This window comes from Agelaius phoeniceus, chromosome 3 (genome assembly GCF_051311805.1).
Source record: "Agelaius phoeniceus isolate bAgePho1 chromosome 3, bAgePho1.hap1, whole genome shotgun sequence".
Lineage (NCBI taxonomy): Eukaryota > Metazoa > Chordata > Aves > Passeriformes > Icteridae > Agelaius > Agelaius phoeniceus.
The window spans coordinates 79,061,892-79,074,028 of record NC_135267.1 but is presented as its reverse complement, the minus strand read 5'-3'; the positions used below and the strand labels follow the sequence as shown (position 1 = coordinate 79,074,028).

General features: G+C 35.9%; 1 protein-coding gene across 1 annotated transcript in view; it reads right to left on the bottom strand.

The window, feature by feature from the left end:
- The window catches only part of PRKN (parkin RBR E3 ubiquitin protein ligase), a 674,035-nt gene that overhangs the window by 438,076 nt on the left and 223,822 nt on the right, over positions 1-12,137 (bottom strand). The window contains exon 4 of the mRNA XM_077175671.1: positions 6,472-6,590. Coding sequence (XP_077031786.1) covers positions 6,472-6,590 — 119 coding nt within the window. The remainder of the gene's footprint in view (positions 1-6,471; positions 6,591-12,137) is intronic.

Sequence of the window (12,137 nt, the reverse complement as noted above, 5' to 3'; positions counted from 1 at the left end):
AAATGAAAGAGGTAGCTAAAAGCCTGAATAAAACCATGTCAAGTCTTCTGAATCCTCCCAACTGTTCTCTTCAGATGGAGCTGAGCATTTTGGAAGCCATCCCTAATGGCATTGCGACTGTGTGAGACAGGTGCAAGAGTGAGGCTGTCTTTTAAGAGATTCAGAATGAAATGACATTAAAAGCCAAAGAGAGAAGTGGAAAAGAAAGAATAAAAATTGTTGTAAAATAATAATTTTCAGCCACCCAGAGTTGAGCTTTCTTATTTCTGTAAGTGCCACGGTATCTTAAACAGGGCCAAAGAATATCTGTTGGAGCAGCCTCCCCAGGGTGTATCTGGATTTGGGAAAATTTAACATATCATCAAAGAAAAGAGACTTTTAAAATTCAGAATTATCCTGTTTGTATTTTTTTTTTCCTGATATTCATGTTATTAAAAGCAATTAAGACACTTGATGAGCAATGGCAGAATCAGACCTGCAGATGCCCTGTGATCATCTTTAGGGAAGTTCCATCAGTAATTACAAACTTGGAGCTAGCTCAGCACTAGATTTATTTAATGCTGATGCTGTGCACCAAGTCACTGCAAGCAGTGTGAGAACAATAAAGAGGAGTGGATGACACAAACTCCTCATGTGAATGGCAGTCCCAGCAGCTCACATTCAGCATCCCTGTTACCATCAAGATCACTTAATAAGAGAAATGATTGCACAAGAGTACATTTCCCTGTGCAGCAGGTAGGGAGAAGATCAAAATATGCCCGATTTCTCTCTGGAATCCTGGCATGGCTGGGCTTGGCCTAAACAACAGAATAACTCATTGGTATTTAAGATTTTCCCTCACTCTCAAAAAACACCGGTTCATTAGGAAAAAACATTAGGCTTACAATTTAGAGTGCTGACTTAATATAACTAATGAAGAAAGATGTCCTGATTCAGTGGAAACCCTGGGAAAAATTGTTCCAAGAGCTTCTTTTCTCTGGCCTAGTCTTCTCAAGGCAGCATTAACATCAGTGCCCAGTGGTGGCAATTTAGATGTCAGAATTGAGGCATTTTCAACTATTTATGCAGAAAGAAGCACATGTACTGAATATGTGTAATTTCCTGTAAATGCTACTTCTGTCAGCCAAATGCAGGGAAATTAAGCTATTTTTGTACTTACACATTCATTAGCAGGAACCCAAAAATAAATGGTTGTTTCAGGTTTGTTAGTTTGACCAAGGAGTCACACATTACAGTGGTAACTTTTTTATGCACAGTATTCAATAGAAGCATTTTAACACATAGTGTTTGTCATGTGTAAGCTAGAATATATATCAAAAACATTTGTATCCTCCCAGAACACATGTAATTTTGGAGAGACAAACAACTAAGTTACCCATTCTTAAGAATTAAATCACATTTTTAATATCTTCCAGCCTGTAAATGAGATCACACTTTTTCACATACACTTCTGTGGCTGTTTATTTTGCAGTTTACCTTTAAAGGACAAATTGATTTTTGTAATCTCTTTGCCATATTACTCCAGTAGTGAAACCATCAGAGGGAAGAAGCTGACTTAGCAACAGTAAGGACTACATAATTTCAGAGGTGCTACTTGGCCCTTTTCCTTTCAGTCAGCCTTGCTCAGATGTAGTGAGCAGTGCTCCTTCCTTTCTCTGTTACTGGGGAAGATGCAAGTAATTAATTCCAGGAAAAAAAATGTGACTTCAAATGAGCAGTGGTGAAAGGTTATGCACTGTGAAATGGAGTTTTACAATGATATATTAAAAAAAGAAAAAAAAAAAAAAAACAGAGATAAAAGGTAAACTGCTTTTTTATTTTATATTATTGTAAAATAAGTGTATATTAATCAAAAAGAAAATACCTTATTAAAATAGTTTAATGGAGATAGGAAATAAGAACTCAAAGCAAATTACTGTGTCACAGATCTTTCTCTTCCTAGGAAATATGAAAGTATCAAATTCCAAACACTGCACTATCATCTGTTAGGAAGACCACTATCACCATTTATGACCTGGTATTTATCAGTCACCGAAAGGCACTCAGAAGACTCTTGTGCCAAACTGTGATGTACCACACAGTCTATGCTGACAAACCACCCAAATCACAAGCCTTTCATGGTTCCAGAAAAACAAAATTCAGTAAATGTCCATTACTCTGTTAGGTGTAAGATGAAAAGAAATAGATGTAAGCAATATCATTGATTTGATAAACAATGGAAGAGCAGTTCTGTGGCAGAGACAGTTTAACAAAACCTGTGACGTCAGGAGGCTCCCCTGGAGCACAGAGGGCAAGGACAGCAGTGGGACAGTACACACCAGATGTGCTCTAAGTGACAGAAACTAAACCTCATCTCAGCTGTAGGGAGTTAGATCTGAATATAACTCCTCATGTCTGAAAAGATCTGACATAATGATGTGAATGCTTGCAAAGTACAGAGGGGCTATGACAAACTCCTTTGGTGCTTGTGCTGGATGATACACTCAAAACTCAGTATTAACTAGCAAGGACACAAGAAGAAGAATGACCAAGTAGTGATGAGTCCCCACACTGGAAATGGCCTCATCATAGCACCTGTGCCTGAATAGGGAGCCCCAAAGTCTATTTGTCCCACTTCAATCCAGACTCTTACTCTGGTTGAATTCTGAATTATGACAGATACCAAATCAAATGTTCCTGTCTTTTTTTACCTGGAGTACATACAAAGTCAGATGCATTGGAAAAGTGTGGGTTTGTGTATAGCCTGATGCATATCAGTTCTCAGAATCTAGCCTTCCATTCACAGATACACATTTTTCTTTTCACTAGAGAACTAACACTATGAATGTTAACACTGATATAGCTCCGAAAGATGGACCGCCAATGTGACTGCTCCAAGCAGACATTTCTCTGTGGGTCTTCGTTTGTTTATTTTGAATTTTCTTTGTCTTTGTTGTTTGGCTTGTTGTTGGTTTTTTTTGCTTTGTTATTGTGGGGTTTTTTGTTTTGGTTTTGTTGTTTGCTTGTTTCTGTTTTCTGGAAAGAGGAATGCACTAATTTTCTGAATCATGGCTACTAAAGTTTTCAAGCTATATTAAAAAAACTTTCTGGTAGGACTGTAGGTGGCCTACACAAGACTTCCACATACTAATCTTTACAGATATCTTTTGTGCTTGATTAATTAGAAAAAATAGGGAGATGTGATATTTTTCCAGTGACGTTTTCTTATCATTAAATTAACCTGTATACATCTCCCATAAAGGATGAGGTCATGACATTTTTGTAAAGTTCCACGTAAGTGCCAACTGTAAAATGACAAATGTAATATTTAGATGGTGTCTGCAGTAAAAATAAAAAAAAGTAATCTGTTTAATTTTATAGAAATATTGTATCATAAATTTAATCTGAGCATCATATATTAAAATAATGTTATGCAAATATCCATGACTGCTAAATATGGTTTTAGAATAAGACTGCTTAATGGAATAAGTAATATTTTAAATGCCAGCCCACACACCATGAAAAAAGAAAGCTCAATTTAATCAGGCTGGTCATTTGTATCTTAGGTAGTCAAAGGATTAGCATGTAGAGTAAGTGAAGGCTGTGCAAGGCTTTGTGCAGGTTTTACACAGGTATTCACTTTCATCTCAATAAAAGATTTAGTGTAACAAATGTTGGCTTACAGAGTGCTTTGGTTCTTATGGCACAAAAGAGCTTCTGTGCTTCTGAGCACAAAAGAAACTTGCTCTGTTGCCATGTAAAGGTCAGGCACAGTTTTCCAAGACTGGGGGGAAAAAAGAGAACTAAAAAAAGAAGTGGCTTTGCTGACAGGTCTGTAGTATAGTGGTACAGACAAGTGTTTTTAATAGTTTGTTATGTCAACTTTATTTTGACTAATTTCTCTATAAAATGAGAATAACTGTAGCACCCGTAGAGAGAATATCTATTGGTATCACTGGTATAGCTCTATGGGATTGGAGAGGAAAGACAGAGGGTTTGGGGTAATATACTAACTTGAACTTTTTTTAACCTTTTCAGCAGACTTTGGTCACTGTAGACTGCAATGCATTGAAGAAAGCAGGGCTAACACAGCTCACTTGCTGTGAGACACACTTTTGCCTGGCCTTAACACAGAGTGGTCTCTATACAGTAAGAAATAAGTCTTAGTACATCTTTGAAGCCACTCCAACTGGAATTGTTTTCTGTCTCCTTGGAAAGTGGAGCAGAAAAGAAGGTGAGGCAGGCACATGCAAAATCTGCACCTACTCTTTATAACCACAGCACCGAGATGGATGCTGTGTGTTTATAAAACAAACTGACGTGCATAGCACATTCATGACATTAGGAGTGCACATATTGCAAACACTGCACTTTGGAAGCCCACAGGACTGCCAGCCCAAGCTGCAGGAACAGAATGCACACTGCTCCTAACTACTGTGCTCTGCCTCAATTCAAGAGGAAAAGAATGATAACAGATTCTCTCTGCTTTGTGGAGAAAGTAACAAGAAATCTCAAGTGCAAATTATTTTCACAGCCAAGCATTATTTTAAAACTAAAACAGAATAAAATTATCATTTTAAACTTTCCAGAAGATATCTCCCTTTCCTCTTTTGTACTTTTATGCTGAAGTATCTTATCAAATCCTCAAAAAGCTGGGATTTTTTGAATCAACCTTGAAAATTGGAACAGCTTCCACTACAAGTTTCCAGCCACTTTCTTTTCATATGTACTGTAAAATATGGTAATAGAAAGAAAAAGCAGCTGTAATCTGCTCATTCAATTGAATTTATCAGCCTGCATATATTTATTGTGTCATTGAACCTGTATTTGCCAAAAGAATGTAGGCCCACATACATTCCAGGCATTCAGAAGTTATTTATAGGTGTACACTACTGAAACTTCTTGTAATATCATTTCCACCATGGAGTTATGATGAATTCCTGGGAGACAATACAGGGTTGATGTTTTTTGGTGTTTTTTTAAGTCCCCCAAACCAAGAACAGTGCAGATTCTGTAAAAGCTGAATAGTTTGGAAATGTATTTAGGTTTATATAATACAAGGAATGCAATGATCCCAAATCAAACAGGACAGATGTGAAAGTCATCATTTCCAAAAGTGGACATGCTGAAGGAAGCCTCTGAGTCTAGTAAAGGACTCATGTTGTGTGATGTCAGTGGAATCTATAAGATTCAGACTCATCTAGTGACACCAGCAATGTCTTTCAGCAGCACTGACTTCATCTAAAAAAGCTGAATAGAATTTTGTCTGTGTTTTCATCCATTGGAAATGTGCATTAATGGTGTCTTCTGTCTTGATTTATATATGATTCAAGCCTATGCTAATCACCAATATTTGAATAAAAAGTTTGAGAGAAAAAGAATCCCCTTAGATGTGTTCATCTGGAACACTGCAAAATGCAGCACTTTGAAGCCTCTAAAATAAATCAGGTTAATTCAGGAATAGCACATAAAGCTTGAAGGGCATTGTAGTTGTGGCTTTTTGAATTAGATGTGTAAGTCTAATAAGTATGGTATGGTTTATACAATACCATACTTTATTTTTCTTTTCGAGGAGAATATAAAACCTGGGGTTTTAATTGTTATTTTTTTGCAGTGCTATTACATGTAAAGACATTGAAGCACCGTGATACATTGAGAACACAAAGCTGAAACTTTAAACCACAGCAAAAGACAAATTTAAACACTTGAACATGGGCTGAATATGAAAGTTCCTTAGAAGCAAGCTACAGCATGGTATGCATCAGTCTTCTTCAAGACCTAAGACTCTGCCATAACAAACCTGGTTGACTAATCTCCTGATTTAGGAGAGAGGAAGAACTCATTCAACAGTAACACAACCAGTGAAATTTAGCAGTACTCAGATAGAAGAAAAAAACCCTTCAAAACTTTATACAAGTGCACATTCAACTCACTCCCCAACACTCTCTCATTTTAGGGTGCAAACCAAGCTTGAGAGATCTAGTTTTCTGTCCAAGAACAATAACTTTTCCTTGACTTTATATGCTGCAACAGGGCTGGAAGGATTAATATTCTCAACTACACATCTGTTCAAAAACTTCTGGCCTCAGCCCATAATGATCACAACCCAGAGCTGAATTCAGGTGTTTCTGAGGCCTTAACAACAGCTCTAAGCTTTGAATAAACGTCTGTCATCCCATCCTTTTAGCACATATGTAGTTGCATGGATTGTGCATACAATCAGGTTAATCATTAGTCCTTTAAAGAAAGAGCTAAGTGTGTCTTTCAAGGACTGGAGCTCTAGTCTCCACCATGTTCCTTGTATATGCTCAAAATAGTAGAAACAAGTGAGTGAAATTTTCAACATCCTTTGAACTACTCTTCTCAGCCATAAACAGCAAGAAAAAAAAAGTAGGACTACATATATACATAGCCATATGTATGCAAATAGAAAAGACTAAATATGTCATCTCCATATACCCCAAAACCTTGAAACAAGTCCAAAAACCTTACCCTTGCCAACGTCAGGGTTCCTTGTTTACATACACTGCAGCGGACCCTCAGTTTACCAGGCTTCACAGCTTGGCAGAAATTTTTGCAAAAAACATAAAAACTGTTGTAACTTGCTGCACCTGTCAAGAGGGAAAACAAACAAACATGAAAAAACCACTTTTGATGTAGACAGAAATTCAGCAGCAAACTTTCATGAAAGCTTTCTGTTTTACTCTGTAAGTGATAAAATAATTTTAATTTCTGAAGAGAGATTTGCGATCATCTTTTCTTGCCTGATCTAGTTCCTAACACCTTCCAGTAACTCCTGCTTCTTGATCAATAAGTACAGGTGAACTACACCATAACTCCTTGAAAATGCACCCAGAGCTTACCACTGATCAGCACCAAGTGAAATCTTTGGCAAGTGATGTATGAGATTAATTACCCCAACCATCCATAATTTGCATCTCACTTCTACTCTAAAATTGTCTAGCTGCAATTTTTATGAGGTCAAATTGCATGAAAATTTCTTTAGATGAAGTTTAAAAGATGAGTTTGACTGATATCACAACAAGAAAACAATTTAGCAAATTTACTTCTATTCATGGAAGACTGGAAGCCAGTTCTTTATTCTTGCTGGCAGCCTTATAACCTAGCAAAGTTTGCAAACTGCTGCCAAGATATTAGGCCAAGTAAATTTTCAAGGAAAATGAAATGAAACGCATTCTGTTCTGTGAAACTATGGAACAGAATGTGATATGCAGAGAATTGTCAAAGCCCAGGGCAATGCTAATGAATTTGATTTCACAGGCAATGCTGATCACTGTTTGAGTGAAGCACTTTTTAGAATAGCTATGGATATTCCTTACAAAATGTTGGAATACCTCTGGCATGGTTTTAATCTAGACTGGGCATCTCCAAGGTCAGAGACTCAAGGTTATCATTAGAAGTTGAAATGAAACCAGAATAAAGTTTCAAACAAAAATTTCTTAATATCAAGAAGAGATTTAACCCATTAACAGTGGTGAACTTCAGAATCAGTAGCAAACCCTTAGAGATTAAAAGTTTTTCACTGTCTATCTCCCTATTCTCTTATTTCTCCCTAGATTCATAAGAAATATATGTTTTATGTACATATGAACTCTAGCACATTACCACAGTAAATACAACCTGGAATAATATTTTTAAACATGTCTGACTTCCTTTATTTTCAAATGTTCTTCACACAGTAAAGGGTCAGACCCTGTGTTCTGCCAATGCAAAATGTCAGTCAATTACATTTTATACCTATTCTATAGGTATAAAGAATATATTCTTAGAATATATTCTATTTTATACCTATGGCTGTCCTGATTTAAATGTGCTCAAATATAATATAAATGTAACTCAAATGTAATTTCAGTTTCCAAAACTCAACCTCAGAGAACTATGTCATATAAAAAATCTTTTTTTTCTATGAAAAAGTATGCAGATGTCTACAAAGAAGATATGCACTGTTGAAAAAAAAATTTAACACTTTTTCAATTTTTCAGGAACATTAGCTACATAAGAGTATATCAGTGATGTATCCAAAAAGAACTTCAGTCAACTGATTTATCAAGTGTTGTCCCTATGTTTCCTTGGAAAGTATTAACCACCATGGCAGGAGACAAAGTATTACAGAATTTAAATGGAAGTCAGTTTTTTTTGGAAAATGACACACACCCTTTTCACACTTTTCATATTCACACTTACACACTTTTCATATGAATAACTCAAAAGGCTGAGAGCACACTTCTCAAATCAGTCTAAAACACAGTTCTGGGATTAAAATAGTTAAATTAAAGGCAAAAGGTCTTATGCTGAGCTATTTAATATACGATTCAATGTTGTGAAATATGACAAAGTTTTGAACAACTGGATATCCATTCATTTGTACTTTGCTGGAGGCTCTCATTACTGGAACTGAGAGCACGTCTGGATTAGACTTGATTTGAGCTAAAATCCACATCAAAAATCTAAACTATGGTATTGCATATGAGAAGGAGGACATTTGCAAGTGACTTAATTTTACTTTTGGCAGTTCCTCTATGCAGGATCAGCTGATCAATCAGTAAGAGTAAAAGGCCAGTGCCTTTAGCACAATTCAAAGGGAATGCTCCATGACTTAAGAAAGCAGGAATGCTATTTCTAGTAGAGGTCCACAATAAACAAGATGATTTCAGCCACTTATTCCTGACTTGGTCTCAACAGGAGGAAGTGAGACCAGAGCCTGTTATCCTTTCTGTTATCACCAGTCCTCTCCCATTGCTCCAATTTCCTATGTGGGCTAATGGGACTACTGAAACTGCTGCTTCTATTCACACTCATCTTGAGTAATTCTGTGATGCCAGTGCTCACTGTCCTCATTCATTCCTGCACTCCAAACTTATTCCTGGTGTGACTCTAATAAAATCCTTCCAGTTAAACAGAACCATCTTATTGAGTACATGAGCCCTTACAGCATAAAATAATTTGTTAATTGGCTGATGCCTTTCCTGATCCAGTCCTTCATTCCCTGCTGTCTTGTGTCCCTCTCATTTTTTGCCAAGGATTAAAATTTATTTCAAGGATTAAAACACTTGAGGCAGGAAGCATGCTCTCTGTCTGCTTTGTGTTCTAAGCTCATTCCATCTGGACCAAAAGATAAAATTATTTTATTGATAATAGTCTGCAAAATATTCACGGGATAGTACGGCATAAATCAGCATGACTGAATACTGCAGTAAAAAATAGTAGTCATAGGAGAGGCCTAAAATGAGACATATTGCTGATTTACTATAGAGGATAAATCTTATGCATTAGCTTGATATTTGCTCTGTGCAAAAATAGACTACATTAGCTCAATATTCATTTTTCTTAGCACTTTCAATTTTGTTTTCAGTTTTCATGAATATAAAAAGTCCCCCCCAAACACATTCCCTGCGCACAAATTTGAAACACAAGAAACAAATTTATAATATAATGGGTTGGAGCAGTTAAGCAGCACAGATCTATTCAGAGACACAAAATAACTTTAGAAATATCTGCAATAGCAAGGAAGCTGGAAAGGCACAATGTGATAAGAGGAATGCACTGATTTTAGAAGGAATGTGTTAAGTGGAGATTTTCAGCAACACATTCACCATTTTATGCAGATGTACTGATCACATTCTCGCTAAGTGCAGTTACATCATTAGGTGCAGGTCCTGAGCAGCATCAGCAGGCAAAACAAAGACTTAATTAAAAATGCAAATGTTGTAAGTCTGCTTACAGTACAACACTGATGGTCAGCATTAAGCTCTTTACTGACTATATTACCATGGCCCTTGGCTGAGACTGCATTCCCTCGGATCCCTTTTCAAAGAGAAACTGAAAGACACAGGAACAAGGAAATCTGTCTTATGCACCAGCTCTGACCCATCAATATTAATAAAGAATGTCATTATGGCACAGTGCCAGTAATCACTAAAATTGCTGCAGAACCAAGCACATAAGTACATGTATCAGGCACACAACTTTTGGGTATACAACTTTAACGAGAATTGAGAAAACAATCTCTATTTTGTAGTTTTCACTTCCGAATATCATATAAAGCCACTTATTACATGCTAGTTTTAGGAAAATGCTTGATGGTTTTCTCTATGGAGTTAATTTAATTAAGTTGCCTTTATGGGCCAAAAAAAAAAAAAGAAAAAAAAAAAAAGGTCTTAAAACTGTTTACCCCTTTAGTATTTTATATAAAAAGAAGAAGTAGCTTTCTCTGATGTGTATCCTACTGTTTTTATACTGTCTCCCCATTTAGGTTTTTAAGCTCCTTAGGACCTGAATTACTTCCTCATTTCTGTGTTGTTAATGATGACCATGCACTGGGAGCTTTGTATAGGTTAGTGATAGCACAGACCAATTATTTCGATATGCATGACTAGTTAATGAGAAAACATTAGTCATAATGACTATAGACTTGATCCTGAAATCTCTAATCAGTCAAAACACCCATTATCATCTCTATGACTGTTTAAGTGAATAAAATCTAAATAGGGATATTAGTAGCAAACCTGCTGTTTTCATTTGAACTGCATTTTCATATAGATTATACTGATTACTGAGTCTTTCCTATAATCACCTGTTTAAAACAGGACACAGCTACAGGAAATCTTTCACCAGACTGAAACCTACATAAAGTTAGCATTGTTTCAGACTCCATTATATTTACATTTAGACTACTTGTAATTTGTAAAATGTAGCCTGACTGTCAGAGACCTCAGTCTATTTTAGCAATTTGCACCTACATAATGAAAAATACGCACTTAGAAGAGAAAGAAAAGAAGTATTCCTCCAACTGTGTTCACTTTAAGGGCTTTGTTTGAGTCAACACAGTAGGAGGGAAAATGTCTGAAATACAAAACCAGAAGGCTCAAACTAGTGAAAATTTCCAAATAAAGTTAACTTTAAAAACAAAATAGCGTAGGTTTCATTTCTGGGCCCAAAGAAAGAGAAATTACTTACAAGATCGCATTCATTTTGCAAAAATACAACTGGTATGTTCTGTCTTTAACTTTTGTCCTTTAACTACTTTTTTTTGTCTGCAAAGACATCACAGAGCACATAGCTTTCCTCCCCAGACCCATGTGGATGCACATATTCATAAACTTTTCTACCTGTTCTAGATTATACCTATTCTTTATGATGACTTTCTAATTTATAACATGAAAATTATATTTATTTAACAGATAGATTCATCTAAAATGGTTGTGATTTATTCTAGTGAGAAAAATTCACTTTTATGGTTTGATTCAATTCATCCTAAAGTATATATATATAAACATACAAACAGGTCAGATAAATTGTGCCTAAAAGGGTCTGCTTCTCTCTTTTGTGGGGATTTAGAACAACAAAATGTGGTAGAAATATCTACTTTGCAAACCTCTAAAATTAGGGAAGATGAACCCCACATGGTGATGCCAGGCAAAAGAACTCATGACCTAAGAGCTGAAGTATGATAACAATATGAAATAGAATAAATCAGAAAAAAAAACCCAATAAACCAACCTCAACTTTTTCTTGATACTCAAATAGGACTTGCAGAATGTCTAAGTATCTCAGGTAATTAAAGTATATGGAATATACAGCTATTCAGAAAAAAAATAAATAGACTTGTCACTGTTACGAGGACTAAAAATTTAAGAAGAGTTGAAATTTGGCTGAAGAGGGTATAATGCCTAAGAGGTGGAGCATCAGAAGTTACTTGACAAGGACAATGGGGCACACTTATCTTTTTAATGCCTTTTCAGTGAAAAAATTTGTGTGAGAAAAAACAACCAGGAGACATCTATGAATTTAAAAAATGCAAAAAGCACAGCATTTGATCTATCACAAATTACTGGAATTCAGGACATTAGTAAATTAGGCTTTCTCTTCTAATCATTATCGTGAAAGAATCATCTGCTTCACTTTTCTGAGTCCCAGTATCATTTACCTCCACTTTCTTTTATATTTCATCCAAATCCCTCATTATCTTTTTTACCCACTTACTTCTGTAATTACCTTTTCCCTGTCTCATTCTCTTTCTTGACCTCTATATAAGGTCACCCTTCCCTTACTTCTCACAATATATCTTCCTCTCCTTCAGCTTGCTCTCTGATTTTCAGACAAAGGAGCAAAATTCAACATTACTGCTCATATTAACA